General features: G+C 45.4%; 1 protein-coding gene across 15 annotated transcripts in view; it reads left to right on the top strand.

Annotated features, from left to right (window-relative positions):
- LDB3 (LIM domain binding 3) overlaps positions 1-23,042 on the top strand; it is a 191,855-nt gene that overhangs the window by 41,908 nt on the left and 126,905 nt on the right. For all 15 annotated transcript variants that reach the window (XM_048856758.2, XM_048856769.2, XM_048856770.2 and 12 more), the window contains exon 3: positions 14,774-14,925. In XM_048856758.2, the coding sequence (XP_048712715.1) occupies positions 14,774-14,925 (152 nt within the window). The remainder of the gene's footprint in view (positions 1-14,773; positions 14,926-23,042) is intronic.

Raw genomic sequence — 23,042 nt, 5'->3', positions numbered from 1 at the left:
ATTTTTACCCTGAGAAAACTGTGTATGTTGTTTGCTTGTACTTCGTCAAACAAACATTACCTGTTGTGGTAAATCAGTCCATGAGACTCAGCAAATTTTAAATGAGAAAATTCAAAGTTATTGTCAAGGCAGATTTGTAATGGATGTATTTAAAACGAAGAAGAGCTCTGTGTGACCTCAAAGGTTTAAGTGAGCTGTAGCTCATGAAAGCTTATGCTCAAATAAATTGGTTAGTCTCTAAGGTGCCACAAGTCCTCCTTTTCTTTTTGCGAATACAGACTAACACGGCTGTTACTCTGAAACCTTTCTCACAACAAAAGTTTTTCTTATCAACGATATTACCTCACCCACCTTGTCTCTGATACTTTCTGTGATAGTGTCTCTTTCTCTCTCTCTCTGTCTTTCATACTGTAGCCAAAAACAACAACAGCAACACTCTAAAAAGTGAATTGTAGCCTCAGCAATATCTACACTTCTCGTTATTCAAGACTAAGGGAACAGATAAAGCAACATCATTTTTTGGCTAGACAGTTTTCTTTAAGTTTAAATTGTTTTGCTTTTCATTTTCTTTTGTCTGCCTTTTCTGTCCAGAATAAAGACAAATTCAAGTATCACTGAGACCAGTTACCTCTCTTCTGTTTTCTGAGGTCCTGCATTCTTCTCTTTTACACAGATATACTTCTCAGTGGCTTCCCACTACATCACTGTTACAAGGGGAGGGGCACCTATACACCTGAGAGCAGAATTAAAATAGCGTTTTTAAACCACGAGATTTTTCATTTTAAATGACAGACATTTTCATTTACCACCATCTGGTGGTATATATATCTGTTGTGACATTGGTGTTTATGTGATACATCTTTAAATTTCCAGGGACCCCGCCTGCATGCAGGGTTATGTGCCATTTTGTGAGGCAAAGATGATGCAGCATATTATAGAGATGACTCATACTGTGCTTTCTCATAGGAACTTCACTTTTATTCTTTCTTGTTTCTCTTAATTATAAAATAAATCATGCAGCCTCTAAGTATGGGAAAATAGCGAGGCGACAGCAAAATCTGCATCTTTCTTCTCAGAGAGGGCATGGAGGAGCTAGCCAGTATAATACAGAGGAAGTGCTTTGCACTATCCTAAGGGATATTGGGAATATTCATGCTCCCCTGGTGCACTGGTAGCTCCAGGAGGTGCAATCCTACATGGGGCTCTCTCTGGGTTAATGTGGCTCATACACAGCCTTGAACATGAGAATAATGGCCAGTATGCTGAGGTTCTCTCTTGGGCTTCCCAAAAAGTGCTTTGGAACCTTTAGATTTCCACCTATACAGTGAAACAATGAAATCTTAGTTCTGTGGCTTTTTTGGATAATGTTGATCACTAATTTGGCTCCTGAGCCACTGAGGTCTGAGTATCACTGGTTTAATGTCTCCAGCCACAGACGCCAGCTTTCTCCTTGCCTCCGGGGGGTGGGGATGGGGATGCTCAACCCGCACTTCTCCTAAGGCCCTGCCCCACTCCATTCCTTCCCCCGCTCCACCCCAGGCCCGCCCCCACTCTGCCTCTTCCCGCCACTCCCGCCCTGCCTCTTCCCACCACATTCTGTCCCCTCCCCCAAGTGTGCCCCATCCCTGCTCGTCCTTCTCCCCTAGCGCCACCTGCATGCCTTGGAACAGCTGATTGCAGCGGACAGGAGGTGCGGGGAGAGAGCGGGAGGAGCTGGCTAATTTTTTTCCGTGGGTGCTCCAGACCTAGAGCACCCATGGAGTCAGCACCTATGTCTCCATCTGCAGGGCAGCACCTCTGAAAGTACTGCTCCTGTCATACATCTCTAACCTCCCTATTAGCAGTACACTACCACGTCAGCTGCGGGCAAGGTGTGGGAGTGAAAGCTACCCACTTACGGTTCAGAAATGAGACTGCAACCTGCTGCATCAGACTGACAGCCAGCATCATGCCGGTTATTGCAGGGGGTTCCTGGTAGATGGTGATGAAAAGAGCCTGCTGAATTAAAAGAAATATAAAGAATAGCTTGAGATTAAAATGATCTTAAAAAATGTAACACCCTGCAACTCTGCATATGTATAATAAAAATTCTAGTTAATTGACTAATAGGACAAGACCAATCATTTATATGGGAGCAAAATTTGTGTCTAGAACTTTTGAACATATTCAAAGTCAAAGCTGTTTTGAGTTGCTGAATATCAAAAGTGGCTTCAGGCCACTGAATCAGTGAGTACCAAATTAAATCTCTTCCTATTATCTGGAGTGCCCTTTTAGGACATGAGTTCAGGCCTCATTTTTGTTGAATGGGTCACTATTCAGTTCTCCACTTTAACTTAAACTGGACTTCATCTCTGCAAGATATTCTATAGCACATACCAGTAAAGAAAACAGCTAACCTGTTTTATACCAGAGAAGAGCATGTTGAACTAATTTGTCTGCCACTATTATTTATTTTTTGGGGAGGGTTTGGGAGAGGATAGGTTACCAGTAGTTATGCCATGCTAAATTCAAATGGCCAAAATCTCTTTTCCATTCCCCCACCGCATGGGGATCCCTCAACCATGCTGTGGCTATCAATTGCGTACTCCACACTGATTAACAGGAGTTCTGTGTGCTGAACATGCAGAAGAGAGATTCACAGAGCACCCTGGAGAGAAGAATTTGTACTCAAGTCCATACAGTGACAACTGCCCAGGGGACCACCTCTAAGAGATCACTTCAAAGCACCTCTGATACTTTTTAACTCAACTCTGTTTAAACTTTATTATAGGAAATAGCTATGTGAGGTCCAATAGAGTATTTTGCTGATCCCTTTAATGTTGGTTGAAGGAAGGTTTTGTTGTCTTCAAAAGCCAGACTTCTGTTTTTTTACAAACAAAACTGGCAACAAATTGAAAATATTGAAGCCATTTATCCAGCAAAGGCAGAGCAGTGACTGCACAAAGGAAATCCTTTGGGATTTGTTATTGATGCTTAGGGGAAAGTGATGAATTTCAGCCTGACAGTTTACTCCAGAGGTATTCCTCTTTCTCTCCTTCACTGACCCCTGCTGATACAGCGGTCTCTCTTTTAAACTACTGATGCCACTTTGGGGATATTAAATCTACCAGTTTTGTGGGGGATGGGGGCAAGAGGAAATGTAACATGTTTGGGAGATAAAGCTGCTTCCTCTCCTTCATCTGTGGACCCTTGCCTAAACTGTAGAAAGAAGATGTGCTGTCTGCAATCTAGAGCAGAAAACTTGGAGTCACATGGGACTGCTTCTATTCCCGGCTCTTGCACTGACATGCTGTGTGACCTTGGTGCGTCACACTTTCAGCAGCTCAATTTCCCACCTATGAAATGGGGATAATGTTTACCTACCTCACCCAAGTGTTGTGAGGCTTAGTGTATGGAAAGAATGTCTCTGCTGACTATAAAGGCATAGTCGCACAATTTTCTTCTGTGTTGTCATGCAGAAATTAAATCAAAAGACACTAAAATGCTCAGTTCTTCATGGACAAGATGTATTTTATTTTCTAGCTGTCCTCAGTATCTATCCTTCCATTCATTTTCTTTTAACAGAAACCATAATGGTTTCTGACATCAGATCACATAAATCATATTTCCAAGACCTTTGCTGCAATCCCAATTTCATAGTATTTCTGACTATAGATAGGATCTTTTTTCTTTTTTCTTTTTTTTTTTTTAATCCCAGATATTTTGGGAAGAATTGCTCCTTGAACAGGAACTGTATCTATTAGATTTCTTATTCACAGGTACCTCAGCTCATCTATAATGCTAATACTTCTTTGCTTCATAAAGCTTTATCCAACATAGTGCCAGTTAGTGCTTGGCCTCCGCCTCTGCACAAGTGGAGGAGTCTGAAAAAATCCTTTCATCTATGGAGTAATTGATATCCATAAAAATCCTTTCATCCCATTGGCCCAGCTGTCATCCTGGAGTTAGAACTGCTCTTTGCTGGCTACCCCAATAACATCCTAAATCCTGTGTGTAATTTTCTGTCTTTTGGACTGGGAATTCCTTGAGGATTCCTTGGGGAAGGGTGTATATCTCTGACTAGCTGCTTATATGGGCATTCTCATTAATATTGTAACATTAATCTCCTGTGCAATATGACTGGTCCCACCTGCAGCCCCAAAGTCTAGCCTCTTGCCTCAGGGCAAGCCACAGTCTGTATCGGGTCATGCTCCTCCACGGCCAGGTACAGTGTAAGGGGCGGGAGGGTGGGAGAGACTCAGGTCTGCCCACTACTCTGGGTCCTCTCTGGCTGCAGCCATGTCATGCCCTCCTTCTCTGCTCTCTACTGCTCGCGCTCCCTGGGCCACTTCCCCTTTGGCCATTGCACCTTCTCGGCCCTTTCTTTCAGGGGCCTCAGCCTGGCAGGTATCAGGCTGGAGCTTTCCCTCCACTCCCCTGAGCCTGCCCAGCACTGCTCTATCTAAGGTGCTCTCCCTGAGAGCCAGTCCTCCTCCCTTGCTTGTCAGGGGAGACTGATGTCTCTCTTCTGCGTTGCAGCCTTTATATAGGGCCATGCCTGGCCCTGATTGGCTGCCTTTCTGCTCTTCTCTGATTGTCTGGGTTCTGCGCAGCTGCACCAAGGGCTGCTATTAACCCTTTGTCTGCCAAAGCGGGGCAACTGCCCCACTACACTGGGTCTTATTTACCTTTTATAGAAGCGTGGACCTAGATTTGAATCCAAACTTTCAAGTTTGTTTGGGGACCATCTCTCACTGGTGGCCTCCAAACTTAAATAGAAGTGATAAATTAATACACATCCACTGTACTGTCCTAAAAATATTGGAGGGCTTGTAGAGAAGATGAATATTATAATCTTGCAGCGGACTCTGCATGGGTGGATCCCCTGTGTCTGTGTGGAGCTCCAATGACTTCAGTGGGGCACTGCATGGCTGTAGGGGGTCTACCTGAGCAGAGTCCATTGCAGGACAAGGGCCTAAATGAGGACATTTATACAAGTGACTATACAGACAAAAATTAACTCCCTTCCTGAGGCACTCACAATTTAACACCGCCTGGACCAGAATACACTGAGAGAGCCATAGAATGGTGATAACTTAAAACATTTTGACTAATATAGATGGCTGTGGTGATGGTGTTATATTGACAAAGGTTGTCAAGAAAGTTTTAATTGGATGCAGTTGGACTGGCACACTGGGATATGGGACATTGTTCTAGGCCTAGTGAGAGAGGCAGGGAAGAGGACACAGATTAATGGGAGAAGGAAATTAAGGGAAAGGTGAGGTTGGCATTATTTGTGGCATGAAGAGACAAAATGAGATAAAATAAGAAACAGGAGCAGAGATTTAGACAGTGTCAAATTTTGCAGAGTTTTAAGGGTCAGAACAAGATCCTTAAACTATATTTGGTTGGTCAGCAGGAGCCAGTGGCTGAACTCAAAGCCTGGCATTTTAAGAACCAGAGTTATAATTAAGGCTACGATTCTTTCATGGAGGTTGTGGAAGTCACGGATTCCGTGACCTCCATGACTTCTGCAGCAGCTGGTGCAGCTGACTTCAGGGCTGCTGCTGGAGTGAACCGGGGCCAGCTGGTCCGGCGGTCCTCAGGGCCAGCAGCACTGGCCGCTGCTCAGGAGACCCCAGGCAGCTGGCTTCAGGGACTGCCCAAGCAGCAGACTGTGCGGATGGTCCTATGGACCGTTTGAGCAGCATTCCTGGGGGTGGCCCCAGGGAGCGCCCGAGCAGCGATCCTGGGAGCCATCCCGGATCAAGCTGCACCAGCTGCTGTTCGGGCAGCTCATGTGACTGGTCCCAGGGACCACCCAAGCAGTAGTCCTGGGGGTGACCCAAGGGAGTGTCTGAGCAACGGTCTTGGGGGCTGCCCCGGGGCTAGCCGCACCGGCCGCTTCTCGGGCGGCCCTGGGCAGCTGGCTCCTGGGACTGCTGGAACAGTGGCCAGTGTGACTGGCTCCAGGAAGCACCCAAGCAGCAGTCCTGGGAGTGCCCTGGGGACTGCCCGAGCACAGCAGTCCCGGGATGGCTGGAGCAGCAGCCTCGGGGCACCCGGAGAATGGTCCCTGGGAGCAGCAGCTTGGGGGCAGTCAACCTCCAGCACTGGAGCAGGAGGGCCCCAGAAGTAGAGATTTAGTTAGGGGTATTTTTGGTAAAAGTCATAGACAGGACACAGGCTTTTTATTGACCTGTTCATGACTTTTACCAAAAATACCTGTGACTAAATCTTAGCCTTAGTTATAATTAAGCCCCATTGTAAAGACAGGGTCCATTTGCAGCATTAGGATCTAAGTTCAGATCTGAAACACCTGTGGAGTCTAGAGGAGATGGGAGTTTTTATTCAGGTCTCTCTCTCTACTCTAGGTGAACTCTTTTTAAAAAATCAGCAAAATTTTAATATTTTTTTTATCTGGAAAAATAGTACTTAGAACTTCTGGCTTTGTCTTCCTGATTTTTGTTTTGTTTTGTTTATTAATTTAATGAATTAACAGGAGACCGGAACTGAATTTTCAGAACAAGAGAAGGCATCAGTAGAGAAAGGGCCATGCTTTCCATTTCTTTTTGCTGGATTTTTAAAAGTAGGAACAGAATAGTCCCAAATGTACCTTGACACTTCAGTCCTGGCTCCACTTTGTATCCATCAGTATGCTGGAACTTTGCCCCACAGTGATTACTAAATGTTCTCCATGCTGGCCCTAGTTGCATATTGTTGGTTCACTTGGAAGTCTATCAGGGAAGCCAGTTAGCTTCTAATTATAGTGATTTTAAGTTTTTACTTCAAGATAAGTCTTTTATTTAAGTTATAGACCCTGACCTTTAGGATCTCATATAGTTCAGCTCCACTGAGCTATACAGTTTTCATAGCAAAGTTGCTAGTCCAGTTGTCTTTTGTTTGTAATTGGTGTTTCTTCTTTGAGTTCTTGCTCAAGTTGATTCCATTCTAGGTGTGTGTGCGCCCACATGCGCGGCCGTCGGAAATTTTTGCCTTAGCGGTATCTATAGGGTTGGCTGTGGCACCCTCTTGAGTGCCGCACTCATGCATCAGGGTATCAGGCGCTGCTGGCCCTATGCCCTCTCAGTTCTTTCTTACCGCCCGTGGTGGTTAGTCAGAGCGCCTTTTCCTTGCCTAGCAAGGGCTAGCAGTTTTCATCTCTTCTGATTTCGAGCCTTAGGGCTTGTAAATAGTTTGTTTACAGTAGTTAGTGTTTAAGTAGTTCTTAAATGAAGTTAGAGTCCCAACGGGGATCTCACCCCAGGCAGGGCATGCCACGGTTTCTGTGGTTTAAGCCCTGCTCAGACTGCAACAGGCCTATGCCTCTTAGTGACCCCATAGCACCTGCCTGAAGTGCTTGGGGGAGTCACATGTGAAGGACAAGTATTGCATTTGCAAAAACTTGCAACCCAGGTCTCAGAAAGAGTGTGACATCTGTCTGAGGTCCCTCCTTATGGAGGCTGCTCTTTGCCCAGCTTCCAAGCCTTCCCAGCTGGACTCTACCACTAGTACCTCTGCCTCGGTATGTAGCATGCCCCGGCACCGGGCTCCGCCTGGCACTGCTCTCCATCGCCAGTGCCCAAAAAGAAGGCCAAGAAGAATGTCTCCTCAGCACCGGGCAAGAAAGGCCATGGAGTATTGGGTAAAGGACCCAATTTGGGCCGCCCACCCACACCAAAGCCACATAGGCGTGCCTCCCCAATTGGGACCACTAGGGATCTGCCTCTGACTCCCAGGAGTGGTAGGGGATCCAGACTTGTGGTGGGGCCGACTCCTTCCCAGGCATTCCTGGCGTCTAGAGAGCAGAAGCCTCTACCAGTGCGGACGGTACTGCGTATGCCTCAGGAAGCAGCAAAGGCTGCCTATGAGGGCAAGCCAGCTGTCCAGACCCCCCTAAGGGCAGTTGAGTGCCGTCAATCCCCAGAGCCGAGGCAGCGCTCTCAGACTCCGTGCCGCAGATCTCCAGCTTCACAGCCCAAGTCCTCTGTGGCTCGCCCAAGATCACTGGCACTGTGATCATGGTCTCCGCCCTCTTGATGTGGATTTCCTAGGGGGAGGCGCCAGTCACCGTATCGCTGGCACTGTTCACCCTCCCTCTGGTCATCTTCTCAGAGCAGATCCCCATCCCCCGCACTGTGGGAATGATTTCCGTCACGGTACTGGTCCCCCCGGCCCAGGCACCAGTCCTCCTATTTGAAGCACCAGTCAGCCGACAAACGCAGGCATTGACAGCCCCACCGTGGTCACCAGAAGGGGATTCCTCTGGCATGGAGAGGGAGTTCAGCCCCTCACCAAGGCATCATGGCATGATTGGGCACCTGAGGCTGTGTTGACCTTTGCGATGCTGCTTTAGCAACATAGCCAGTGACCAGCGCAGTGACCCTATTGGAGTGCATGGAACACACTTGTGATGCCGATGCCACCTTTGCACCATTCGTCGGCTGCTGCCTTGGAGCAACAGTTGGTGGCACTGGGCTTGGTGTGCGACGCGCACTCAGAGATCGGGGTAGAGGAGCAGGTGCCCACCCTGAAACGCCCTTCCCCCATGGGAGATGATGCCCCAGGGCCTCCCCCGGTGGTACAGTTGTCGTCGTCATCCTCATCCCCGGACAAGGCGGTGGTGGGGTCCTTGAGTGCTAGCCCGCCGGACGATTTTAAAGAGTACCAGGCCCTGCTTCAATGGATGGCCGAGAACTTGGGCCTAGAGGTAGAGGAGATGGCCAAGCAGGAGGATACCCTGTTCAGTGTGCTCTTGGTGTCTACCCCTGCCTGTATTGCATTACCAGAGCATGATGAGATCTTGAAAATTGCTGAGGCCCTCTGGCAAACCACATCGTCCATCCCTCCCACCTCCAGGAGGGCTGAGAAAAAGTACTTCATCCCAGCGAAAGGGGTTCAAGTACTTATATACCCACCTATCTCCAGACTTGCTGGACATCTCTGCAGCCAACAGAAAGGACAAGCAGGGGCACACCAGTTCAACCCCAAAAAATAAAGAGGCCAAGAGGCTGTACCTTTTGGGGAGGAAAATTTATTCAACAGCCAGCCTTCAGTTCCGGGTGGCGAACCACCAGGCTCTCTTGGGCAGATACAATTGTAACTTATTGGACTCCCTCCGTAAGTTCAAGGAACTACCCCAGGACTTGGCTCAGGAGTTTGGCACCCTGGTGGAGGAGGGTACTGTGGCAGCAAGATGCTCCTTTCAAATGGCGTGGAACGCAGCTGACTCGGCAGTTAGGGTGGTCCCGTCGGCAGTGGTCATGAGGCACAGCTCCTGGCTTCAGACTGCTGGCCTGTCCCAAGAAATGCAGGCCTCAATTCAAGACCTCCCATTTGATGGGAATGGTCTCTTCGTGGAGCAGACGGATGCCCGGCTGCATAGTTTAAAGGACGCTTGGGCCACCCTTCGCTCCCTGCGTCTGCATATGTGGCAATCAGTGAGGGAGCAGTTCCGGCCGCTGCCGCCAAGGCCTTGGCAGTCTCAACAGGGGTCTGTGAGGAGAAGGGATAGGACCAGGGGTGCAAATAGGCCGGTATGGGCTGGTATGGCGCACCAGTAAGAAGTGGCCGCTGGTGCCAGTCCGTATGCAGCTGCAGTTAAAGCGCTGCCATGGCAGTGTTTTAACATCGCTGCTCCTTTGGCCTCCCGCCAGTCGGCGGCCCTGCCAGTAGGGACCCTACCAGCAGGACCGCTGACGGGGGGTGGTAAAAGGGGCAGCTGCCCCGAGGCCTGGAGGTTTAAAAGGCACGGCAGCGGCCAGAGCCCTGGACCCTTTTAAATCGGTGCCAGAGCCAGGCAGCGCAGGCCAGGCAGTGTGGATGGGCTGGCTGGGGGAGGCTGACCCTAACTCCACCCCTTCCGCCCGAGGCCCCGTCACTGCCACCCGAGGCCCCGGACCGGTAAGTATTCTATACTACTTTCACCCCTGGATAGGACGGCGACGACAAAAGCTCATGTCTCTTTCTCCTCCCACTCACCCACGTAGCCTGGACTGGCAAAACATCCCAGGGGCCAGAAGCCCTCATTTTGATGGTGCGCTCAAAAGCGATGCCCCAGTCAGCTCCCCGGATCCACCGTGTTCTTTCCTCGACTGTCTTTGTCCCTACCATTCAGGTTGGTCACAGGTCATCTCGGACCGTTGAGTGCTAGAGATACCCTGCAGTTACATCTTTGGCAGGATGTGCTGTCCCAGAACCATGGCAGCCTTCTACACACGAACCTGGCGGCATTGGACTTAACAGCCTGGCTACTGCATGGCTGAATGGCCCAGGCAGGCCCGTGTCCAACAGGTCTTGTTGGGTAGCACAAAGCGCTCCACCAGAGTGACCTACCTGGCCAAGTGGAAGAGGTTCACGTGCTGGACCTTAGACCAGAGTATCTGGGCCAAGCAGGCTTCTCTGCAGGTCATCTTGGACTATCTTCTGCACCTCAAGCTCCAAGGGTTGTCCTTGACGTCGATCATAGTCCACTTGGCCGCTATTTTGGCCTTCCATCTCTGCTCCAAGGGAGGTTGGTCTTTGCTCACAACAATGGTCCAGATTTTGAAAGGTCTGGAATATCTCTATCCACATATCAGGGATCCCGTCCCTCCCTGGGACCTGAACCTCGTGCTGTTGTGGCTCATGTGTCTTCCCTTCGAGCCTCTAGCTTCCTGCTCCCTTATGCTCCTGTCCTGGAAAGTTTCTTTCCTGGTTGCAATAATGGCCGCCCACAGAGTCTCTGAGATCAGGGCACTTATTTCAGAGCCGCCTATACGGTGTTCTACAAGGGCAAGATCCAGCTGCAGCCATACCCAGCCTTCCCGCCCAACGTAGTTTCACAGTTTTATACCAGTGACATATACTTACTGGTTTTCTTTCCGAAGCCTCATAAATCGGAAGAGGAGCACAGATTGCACATCCTGGACTTCAGGAAGGCGCTTTCCTTCTACATCAACAGGATTAAGCCATTTCGCAAGTCAACGCAGTTGTTTGTTGCGGTGGCGGACAGGATGAAAAGTAACCCAGTGTCTGCTCAGAGGATTGGATTATGGCCTGCATCCATTACTGCTATGACCTGGCAAAGGTGCCTCCACCAGCGACCATGACTGCCCACTCGACTAGGGCACAGGTGTCATCAGCAGCCTTCCTAGCACAGGTACCGATCCAAGAAATCTGTCGGGCCACTGCCTGGTCGTCCGTCTACAAGTTTACGTCTCATTATGCTCTTACCCAGCAAGCCCGAGACGATGCTGGCTTTGGCAGAACAGTGTTGCAAGCCACTTGGCCCTGAACTTGGAGCCCACCTCCAGGGATACTGCTTGTGAGTCACCTAGAATGGAATCAACATGAGCAAGCACTTGAAGAAGAACAAACAGTTACCTACCTTTTGTAACTGTTGCTCTTCGAGATGTGTTGCTCGTGTCCATTCCATTACCCACCCTCCTGCCCCTCTGTCGGAGTTGTCAGCAAGAAGGAACTGAGAGGGCATAGGGCTGGTGGCGCCTGATACACCGATGCATGAGCGCAGCACTCAAGAGGGCGCCACGTGCATGTGGGCTCATGAACACTAAAATAGAATGGACATGTGCAACACATTTCGAAGAACAACTGTTACGAAAGGTAGGTAACCATTTTTGGGGTGGGGGGCAGCTATGCTGGTTCTGAGTTACAGATCTAATACATTCGTTTGAATTACATTTTTATATTTATAGGTTTAGTGGGTGTTTGATTCAGTAAGTGCTGTAAGTGCTGTGCAATCCCTTAAATGGACTTTAGTCCATTTAAAGAACAGTGATTATATATGGATGGGACAAACTGATTAGAAAAAGTAAAAGTCTCTCTGAACATCATGCAGTTTTACCTCTGCTGCCTCATGACTTGGGAGAATGCAACATGATTGGCAGACTCTGCTCAGAAGAGTCAAAGGGCTAGAATAACTGGGATATTGAAGGCCAAGTGAAGAGTGCATTAGCGAAGCTGTGCAGGGCCTCAAGACTGGAACACAAAAGTCTACTGCAGAGTTGTATGGAGAAATCTTGCACAGAGCCTGACCTCGCTATCCTCGGCTCAGGACATGGCTACTAATCCCTTCACTTTTGTAAACATGCGGTAAACTTTCAAATGAAATGGAGGCTGTCAAGACTGACAGGCCACAACTTTGACCCCTTCCCCAAAGAGCAATCTTACCTTTAAAATATGGTCCTACTATAGCTTGTGGCCTCACAGATGACTGTGATGGTCATAATTAGAGGTTTGTACAGAGCAGGAATCTTTAGTATTACGAATGCCTATCATGTGGATGGGGTTGAGTTAGTTAGTGAGTCAGACATTCTCTGCTTGTGTAAATGAGTGCAGGTCCATTGAAATAAACAGTGTTTAATCCATTTACTCTAACAGAGAATTTGGTCCTTTAATTTTAAGACCGTTATAGCCCTCATCTATACCAGGGCTTATTTAAAAAGGTAAGCCTTTATTTGGGGCAGGGTGAAAGGAAGATGTGGCCCGTCAGTCCTGTTTCAGTCCTCTTTATTGAGGTGTTTAGCTCTTTTTGTCCATACTATTTAAGTTCTTGTTCCCTAGGTTTATTTAGTTCATAGGATGGGTGGGAGGGCAGGGTGGAGAGGTTTATGTGTTGAGTAGGAATTCCACAGTTAGGCTAGCTTTTTCAGTGAGAGGCTTAATGTTCAGCAGTGAATCTTTTTTCTTGATAAGCACAAACAGGTGTGCAGATCACTAGGAGTCACCTGGTTGAAGTGTGGAGGTGTCAGCAGCACAGCACAGTTAACAGTTTTTATGACAAGGGCATGCACGTTTTCTGTGGCAAGGGAGAGTGGTGTCTTACAGATGGCTAGAGGTTTTTTTAATAGCCTTTATCAGCCAAGCTCATATCTTGGTGTCTGACTGCTTGGAAAGTACTTTCCTTTCAGTGAAGAAAGAAGTTAAAGGGATCACTCAAGACACGGTGTTCAATCTGGTATTTAAAAGGAGTTCTGCTAGATTATTTGACTCTGATTGAACTGGCTGTTTGTTTGATCTCCTTTCCATTCTAATTTATTCTCCCCACCTTCTATTTTATGTCTTATTATATTTGATGACATATTTTGGGAATGTGAGAGGGGAAAGGGTCCCCTATTCAGTGAAAACAGAAAAGTACAAGAGGGAATGGATCTATATTATTAATGAAACCTTTAAATCACATGAAGGGAGCTTTAATACATCTTTGGCTATTATTTTTTCATTCAGAGTACACAGAGCTATTCTTGTAATGCCATCAAGGCTAGCTCTGATAAGGAGCTAAAAAATGTTCCCTATTCTGGTGTAAGGTTGTCAACCACAGTCTTCATGCTGGAGTTCGAGGTGATTTTTTTTTTAAAGATATGCTGTGCCCAGATCATTGATTACCTAGAACACAGGGAGTAAGGAACAGATTTTTAAAGTCATTTAGGTTCCTAAAAATGAAGAAAGGTGCCTATTGAGATTTTCAAAAGCACCTGGTGGCCTGACATTGAAATCAATGGGAGTCAGGTGCCTAGGTGCTTTTGAAATTCCCACTGGGTACACTGGTCTGCATCTTTAGGCACTTAATTACCTTTAAACAGCTGGCTCTAAGACCTTGAACTTGATTCAGTAGTCTATGGGAAGCCAGAGTAGAGAGCAGAGGACAGGTTTGATGTGCAGTTGGTAGCCTGTGTTGCTGAGGAATTGTGTTGCAGCATTCTGTAGTAGTTGGAGTTTCCTAAGGGCTGATGGCCTCATGCCTAGCAATATTACATTGCTGTAGTCCAGATGGAAGGTACAAAGGTGTGTCTAACTGAGGCCAGGATATTTTCTGCCTTGATGAGATGGCATCTCCTAGCCAACTGAAGATGGTAGAAATCTTTATTTGTGGATGCTGCTATAGGAGAGCTAAGTGTCTGTGAGGAACCCAAGAGTGTTCCTAAACTATGGATGGAATTGACCACTTGTGGGTGTGTACCTTCATCCAAAGGGCACTGCTCCACCGCTCCCATTTCAAACCAATAAAATTTATTTTGGGAAAATTCAGTGGTAAGGGAAAGAGTGACAACAAATTTATTAATATGTTCTGCACCAGGCAGAGTGGAGCTTGATCCTGATTGGGGCCTGTAGGCACTCAATAATAAATAACCATAAAATTTAAAGCAACTTCGGATGTGAAAATAAATGCACTTTCGAGCAACATGTAGAAACAAATCCAATTCTGATGTTTATTACACAATAGGTGAACTTCCTGCACTCTCTCCATGCAAGGGAGATGGTAGAACATGTCTTTCAGCAGTGAGAAATACTTTTGAATCTAACTGTGTATTTATAATGGACTAGATCTGCAGCTGGTGTAAACCAGTGTAGTTCGCTTGGGCAAAATCCAGGCTGATGTTAAAAAATATTTTAATTGCTTTAGACAACTTTTTATAAATAAACTGACAGTTATCTGAACCTGATGAGTAACATCCATCTTGGGTTAAATGAGAATTTTCAATATATACAGAAAATGCAGGGGGATCTACTCTCCCTTAATTGAGGGTGAAGTTTGTCCCTGTTTAGAGGGGCCAACACAAGTTATATGAACCACTTAAGCCCAAAATAGGGCTTAAGTGAAATAAAGACCTTGTGTTGGACCTCTGAAGAAGATGAATTTCACCCTGTTTGTCTAGCTTCCATTAGTGTCATTTTTTGCAGGGATTGAGGAGGGTGAGGAATAAACCCTTCCCATAATAACTCTGGACTGGACTTGTTCTCTGAAACCAATTCACACAAAGAATAAAGTCTGTTTTTCTTTTCTCCCTCACAGATCACCCCTGGCAGCAAAGCAGCCCAGTCACACATGAACCAGGGGGACCTTGTGGTAACCATTGATGGAGTCAACACAGATGGCATGACCCACTTAGAGGCCCAGAACAAGATCAAATCAGCCAGCTACAACCTGAGCCTTACCCTTCAAAAGTATGTTGAGATAAGTTAATACCTGCATGAGCCGCAGAATTGTTCTGGGAAAGTGACAGACCGAGGGAGTGATAAACATCAGAGTTTTGTCTGTTAGGTTTTCTTCAAGAATCTGTGAAGATCTGGACATAAGATTGAGATGAAGGGTCAAATTCTGCTCTGATTTACACCATGTACAACCTTACTGAAATCAGTGGGGTTTCACAGTGTGCTAGCCTGGGTGGAATTTATCCCATTCAATATAAAGGTATGCTAATGCTTCCTTAGCCCCCTGGGAAATTTTTAAAAGCATCCTGTTCCAAAGCAATTCTGCTTATAATTGATTTAGTTCTTTCTTATTACCTGGCTGGTGTTAAACTATTTTGTTTGTTACATCATGAATGTCTGCTGTGGAAATGATCCCCTCAAATGGAGGATTATGACTTCAGATGAAGAACAAGGTGAAAAATCCCACCAGACATTTGCTTCAGGTCCCTTGACTGATGGATACTAGTGGCCTGATCCTTCTTTCTTCTGGTAGCAGCAGGATTGTGGGTGAGGGTGGAGCCTAGCTTCATCTGAGAAAGGTGTGGTCTGAGCACAGGACTGGGAGCCAGTACAATTGTGGGGAGGAGAATCTTACTCACAGAGATGGGGAAGAAGCTTCCTTACCCTGGAGAGCACAGAATCACTCCACATGAAAGACTCCTGATTCCTCCTGGCTGGCATTGCTTCCTTGCACAGCATAAGAGATATTTCATTTTTGAGAGCCTTGTTCTAAAATTCAGAAACCTTCTTTGACAGTGTGATTAGATTTAATTAGAAAGCTTTCATAATACCTGTGTTAATATTTAAAGCTGTGTAATGATAGGAGGCAAAGTAACTGCTACTTACATTGTATTGCATGTTGGAGGGAATACTTTGTATAAAGCAGAGGAAGCAATCCTTGGGCAGGTTACAATGTGTAAATCGTAAATGTGTACAATGTGTTATGTGCTGAGAACATAACAAAGGCTCTGTTGTGCCATTTCGTAGTTGAGCCAGTTATCACCAGGAGCAGACTAACTGCTAAGGGTCACAGATCCTGGGTTGAAGTTTTCAAAGCAGTGCAGGGGATTCTAATAGATGACAAGTGGCTAAATTCCCTGAAACTTCCACTTTTTTAAGCAGATATTCCTATTAATGCATAAAATAAGTAAATGAAAAGAAAAGGCACTAGGAGAGAGTTCCTAATGTATAGAATATGTCTTAGGTTTTCATGTGGTGTCAGTTGCTCTTTACAAGGTACATTGTATCAAATGTGGACTGGAAAAGAGAGAGTTACATTTAATTGTAATATTAAAAATGAAAATAGCCTAAGGAAGTCTGAAAAAGGTTACAGTCCATTTGTCTTATTAATTTCTCTTCACTCCAAATCTCAATACATCAGGTACAGGGGCATTCAGAGTTATTTCCATCACTACATGTAATGTGGATGTGTGTCTCTAAGGTCCGTAGGAAGCTGACTCAGCCAAAGTTAATAAAGGGCCAGACCAAAGGCCTGATACAAAGCCCACTGAAATTCATGGATTTCCATTGACGTCAGTGGGCTTTGGGTCAAGCCCCAAGCCAATAAATTGATAAGACTAATTTTATTTCATCCACATCCCCCTGGGCTCCCAAACTAATGCTACCCCCTTGTAGACTAGATCCAGGAGGGTCTAGGTATTTGTACAAGTGAATTCCCACCTGGTCTTCTCCAATGCTATACATGTGCAAGCGTACAACTTCTAGCCCTTGCCCACTAAGGGTTTCATTGTGCTGCTGTAGTGGATGTGAATGGATTTCACACAGATTTGTTTTGTGCTTTTTAGAATAGGATTTTGGAGTATTCTTTGCCTTTTGTGGGAAATCCTTCCAATAAAAAAGTCTCTCTTCTACTGGATTCTCATGTTTCTTGCTGAGGGTTTAAATCTCTTGAATAGTAGTCACCTTTTTAGGCCTCAAGTTCATTCAGGAAAAGCAATGTTTCCTTTTCTTTTTCTTGGCATTATTGTGTACATGTATTTTTTTTTCCAACCATCTGCAGTACATTTTACCCTACTTTTTAATAGCCTTGAAAAGTACAATAAATATTAACCTTTTTTTAAAATGTATTTCACTAGTGTGGAAATGTAACCATATTTTGATTTCTGCGAAAGGAGTAGATGGTCTCAGATTGCTTCAAAGAGTATCCATATCACAAACCCACCAACACAGCTGGCACCTTTGTTGGAAGTCTTAGCAGAAAAAGGATAGAATAGACATCGAAACAATGCTAACTTCTTACAAAAACTGGCCGATTTAATGAATTTGTTATGAAGGACATAAATGCATCTTATTTTCATGAGTAATAAAACAATAATTTTATACAAAAACCTCAGAAAATGGTTGTTAAACATGAATGTTAGCAGTATGTGATGTCCCCACTTAGTGTTCTCCATGTATCTTGGATGTGTTTAATGCAAAACTATTAATTTGTTGAAAACAGATAGTGACTAAAGAGTCTTGTGTTCATATATGTGAGTTTGCTCTGCTGTTATTCATGTGGCCATCTTGTTCCTTGTTTGACAGGTCAAGCAGCTGCCAGTGTTTGTTAAAATATTTGTAAAATCCTGAAAACTTCAGATGTTTTAGTATAAAATAGATTTGTCTGAAAACTCTTAATAGAACTGTGATGTTCTCAAATCAATAGTACTTTATTGCTATTTGTTCTATTATTTTTTTAAAAAAATTATGTATCCATTCACAGCTAAAAAACCCCCATATCATGTGACTCAGATGACCCGTCTCTCACTGTGAGTAGTCAGAGCAAACAGTTTCAGAGTACATATAGGCTGAAATGTATTTGCATAGATTAATGTATTCATGTTAATCAAGATCAGTTTGTGAACAGGAAAGAGCTAACATTGCAGTGAGCATTTATTAATCACAAAAAATTCTAGCAGCTTCTGTATTCACAAAATTTTACCTTTTACAGATGCTCTCGCTCTGAATGATTTTTTCACTACATTTCCTTTTGTTCTGTTGCCTCTTGATGTTGGCCATCAGTGAGAGGTGGTGGCTCCTTCTGCCTTGTTAGACCCTTCAGAGAAAAAGAAATGATGAACAAAGAGTGTGAAACCAATGCAGACCTTTTATAGTAGAGTCTGGTACCTAAGCAGATTTACGGACACATATGAATTTAGTGTCAACTGGATGTCTAACATAGTGAATGCCAGTGAAAATGAGGTATGGTCTGAGGCTAAAATAGGGAAAGAATAAGATAAACATTACACCTCTACCCCGATATAACGCAGTCCCCTACCCAACCCCTCTGCTCCCTGTTCCCTACTGCTCCCCACCCCTATCCACACACCCCTCCCCCGACAGGCACTCACCAGCAGCGGCAGGAAGTGGAACAACACTGCCCCAGCCACCGTGCTCCACTTCTCGCTGTCGGTGAGTGCGGGGAGGTTGGGAGATGGATGCCCCCTGTACTCACCGGTGGTGGGAAGCGCAGTGCCGTGGCTGGGAGCTGGTAGAGTGGAGCAGACCGGGCTGAGGCCGGGCTGCTCCGCTTCCCGCGACCGGTGAATGCGGGGAGGTTGGGGAAAGGACACCCTCTGCACTCACTTGTGGTGGGAAGCAGAGCGACGCGGCCCCAACCTGCTCTGCTTTCCTTGCCCTAGCCCCAGCTGTGTCGCTGGGGGAGGGAGTGGGGTAGTTGGGGCAAGGTCCCACACTCACCTGCAGTGGGAAGCGGAGTACTGTGGCTGGGAGCTGGCAGAGTGGAGCGGGCTGGGGCCAGGTTGCTCTGCTTCTGCTGCTGCCAGTGAGTGTGGGGGGATCCCTTCCCCCAAGCCCCCTCCTCCGAGTGACACGGCTGGGGCCGGGGCTAGGGAAGCGGAGCAGGCTGCTTGTGGCCCCTCGCTAATCCTCTGGGACACTCTGGGACTGTGAGGCCCCCAAAAGTGCCCCCCCTCCTGCCTCCCACACCCAAGGGGGAGCCCCTGACCGACCCCAAGACCCTCTGCCCCTTATCCAACCCCTCAGCCCGGGCCCAGCCCCCTTAACATGTTGCTCAGAGCAGCGTGTCAGAGCTTTGTACTGCATTATATGCGAACCCGCGTTATATCGGGTCGCATTATATTGGGGTAGAGGTATATTTAGACAAATTAGATTGTCTTCAAGTTGCCAGGGCCTGATGAAATACATCCTAGAATACTCAAGGAGCTGACTGAGGAAATATCAGAGGCATTAGCAATTATCTTTGAAAACTCATGGGAGAAATTCCAGAAGACTGGAAAAGAGCAAATATAGTGCCAATCTATAAAAAGGGAAATATAAGGACAACCCAGAGAAGTACAGACAAATCAGCTTAACTTCAGTACCAGAATGATAATGGAGCAAATAATTAAGCAATTAATTTGCAAACACCTCGAAGATAATGAGGTGATAAGTAACAATCAGCATGGATTTGTCAAGAACAAATCGTGTCAAATCAACCTAATAGCTTTCTTTGATAGGGTAACAAAACTTGTGGATGGAGGAAAATGGTAGATGTGGTATATCTTGCCTTTAGTAAGGCTTTTGATATTGTCTCACATGACCTTCTCATAAACAAACTAGGGAAATACAGCCTAGATGGAGCTACTATAAGGTGCGTGCATAACTGGTTGGAAAACCATTCCTAAAGAGTAGTTATCAATGGTTCACAGTCAAACTGGAAGGGCATATCGAGTGGGGGTCCCCCAAGGATCGTTTTGGGTCCAGTTCTGTTCAGTATCTTCATCAGTTGTTTAGATAATGGTATAGAGAGTACACTTATAAAGTTTGTGGATGATACCAAGTGGGAAGAGGTTGCAAGTGCTTTGGAGCATAGGATTAAAATTCAAAATGATCTGGACAAACTGGAGAAATGGTCTGAAGTAAATAGAATGACATTCAATAAGAACTAGGGCAAAGTCCTCCACTTAGGAAGGAACAATCAGTTGCACACATACAAAATGGGAAATGACTGTCCAGGAAGTAATACTGTGGAAAGGCATCTGGGGGTCATAGTGGATCACAAGCTAAGTATGAGTCAACAGTGTAACACTTATTTTAAAAAAAAAAGCGAACTTTTATTCTGGGATGTATTAGCAGCAGTGTTGTAAGCAAGACACAAGAGGTAATTCTTCCACTCTCGTCCACACTGATTAGGCCTCAACTGGAGCATTGTATCCTCGTTCTGGGTGCTACATTTTAGGAAAGAAGCGCACAAATTGGAGAAAGTCCAGAGAAGAGCAACAAAAATAATTAAACATGACCTCTGAGGGAAGATTAAATAAACCCAATTTTTTCAGTTTGGAGAAGAGAAGACTGAGGGGGAACATAACAGTTTTCAAGTACATAAAAGGTTGTTGCAAGGAGGAGGGAGAAAAAATGTTCTCCTAAACCACTGAGGATAGGACAAGAAGCAATGGACTTAAATTGCAGCAAAGGAGATTTAGGTTGGACATTAGGAAAAAATTCCTAACTGTCAAGGTAAGTAAGCACTGGACTAAATTGCCTAGGGAGATGGTGGAATCTTTGTAATTGGAGAATTTTAAGAGCAAGTTAGACAAACACCTGTCAGGTAATACTTAGTTCTGCCTTGAGTATAGGGGACCGGATTAGAAGACCTCTTGAGATCCCTTCCAGTCCTATGATTCTATGAAGTTGGAGTCAGATACACTAACCAAGATTTCACTCGGCACAATCCAGGATTTAAGCGACCCTCATCCCATTGACTATGGAGTCTTTCAAGACTTACATATGTATTCCTGCTCCCTTAATCTGCCTGGTCATTTTCTGAAAGTTCCTACATTTCTTACAAGGTTGAAGGTTGAGCACATGGATAACCGAGGTTAATAAGGTTAGTTCAGTCTTCAGAAATCACCGTGGAAAACTTACTTGCTCAAGTACGAATCTACTCTACCTCTCTCTAATATGATTGATGGTGATGAAAAACTTGTGATATTTAGTCACCTACCAAAAAATTACTCCTCTTGAACAAATCTTACAAGTTTGGATTAATTGCACAGGTGAGTGGAAGAATAATTTGATTGTATTTCACTTCCTTCCCTACAAGCTACCCTCTCACTACAGGTTTCAGAGTAACAGCTGTGTAAGTCTGTATTTGCAAAAAGAAAAGGAGGACTTGTGGCACCGTAGAGACTAACCAATTTATTTGAGCATGAGCTTTCGTGAGCTACAGCTGTAGCTTTCGTGTAGCTGTAGCTCACGAAAGCTTATGCTCAAATAAATTGGTTAGTCTCTAAGGTGCCACAAGTACTCCTTTTCCTTTCACTACAGAAACGGATGGTTGCTTTGTCCCATCTTCTCGAAGAAGAGAAGGAACTAATCTGCCAGGTGGTGGATTCTGGTATTGGTAAATGCTGAAATAGCAGGGGTCAAGTGACTGTTCCAGCATTATCCTTTTCTACTGGCAATCACTGAAGATAACTGCACTCCATTAGCACACTCCTTTAGGGCTCAAGAAAAGTCTTACAGTTTTAAACCGACTGAATGATCATAAGAATTTCATTAAATTCTTTCCCCCTCCGATCTTAATCAGGATTTTAAAGTTTGGATAAACAAAGCCGATTAAGAGTTAGCTACTAAACTCTCCCATCAGATTTCCACAGCTGTTGGACAGTGTAATGTTTGGTTTCTACCATCCATCATTCCACTGATCCTGCAAACAGTATTATCCAAATTCACAGAAAGTACTTGTCATAAATATAAAGGGAAGGGTAAACCCCTTTAAAATCCCTCCTGGCCAGAGGAAAAATCCTCTCACCTGTAAAGGGTTAAGAAGCTAAAGGTAACCTCGCTGGCACCTGACCAAAATGACCAGTGTGGAGACAAGATACTTTCAAAAGCTGGGAGGAGGGAGAGAAACAAAGGGTCTGTGTCTGTTGGTATGCTGCTTTTGCCGGGGATAGAACAGGAATGGAGTCTTAGAACTTTTAGTAAGTAATCTAGCTAGGTACGTGTTAGATTATAATTTCTTTAAATGGCTGAGAAAAGAATTGTGCTGAATAGAATAACTATTTCTGTCTGTGTGTCTTTTTGTAACTTAAGGTTTTGCCTAGAGGGATTCTCTATGTTTTGAATCTAATTACCCTGTAAGGTATCTACCATCCTGATTTTACAGGGGTGATTCCTTTACTTCTATTTACTTCTATTTCTATTAAAAGTCTTCTTGTAAGAAAACTGAATGCTTTTTCATTGTTCTCAGATCCAAGGGTTTGGGTCTGTGGTCACCTATGCAAATTGGTGAGGATTTTTACCAAACCTTTCCCAGGAAGTGGGGTGCAAGGGTTGGGAGGATTTTGGGGGGAAAGACGTGTCCAAACTACGTTTCCCAGTAAACCCAGTTAGAGTTTGGTGGTGGCAGTGGATATTCCAAGGACAAAAGACAAAATTAATTTGTACCTTGGGGAAGTTTTAACCTAAGCTGGTAAAAGTAAGTGTAGGAGGTTTTCATGCAGGTCCCCACATCTGTACCCTAGAGTTCAGAGTGGGGGAGGAACCTTGACAGTACTGTTTGGATTCTGAGAGTTTCTTTCACAAGATGTACTCCCACCACCCTCATCAAGCTGTGGCTTTTAATAAGTGGGCTAGAGAGAGAGTGGGGTATGGAAAGAGGGTGGTCACAATGGCTTTCAGCGAAGTGTGGTGCTGATGCTCAATCACTTTTACTTGAAGGCTATTATATGACTCTACTTTCAATGCAGATGGACTGAACTTGCTTTGCTTTTCTTCAAATCTGTTTAAAGGCCCAAATGCCTTCAATCCACATTCTTTCCTGGAAGTGACTGTGGTCTCTTTGTGACTATACATTTTTGCGATGGGCACTTACACTGCCAGGTTCATAAAGGAATCCACACCTTTTCAGCTACGCCGCATCACTGGCCAGCTACATGGCAGAGGATCTCTCTATTCCTCTGATGCATCAACAATGCCTAGGATACATGACTTGATGTGATATGCGGTGGCAAATCCTATATCCCCAAAAGTGATTCTCACAGCCAAAGTAATTGCCCAGTACGCTTATTTAAGGGAGAAGGAAAAGAGATACTGACCTAGTGGAGAAAGGGGGGAAGTCTCTC

This window comes from Caretta caretta, chromosome 7 (assembly GCF_965140235.1).
Source record: "Caretta caretta isolate rCarCar2 chromosome 7, rCarCar1.hap1, whole genome shotgun sequence".
NCBI classification, from domain to species: Eukaryota; Metazoa; Chordata; order Testudines; family Cheloniidae; genus Caretta; species Caretta caretta.
The sequence above is the reverse complement of the archived record's forward strand: the minus strand, read 5'-3'. Positions and strand labels throughout refer to the sequence as shown.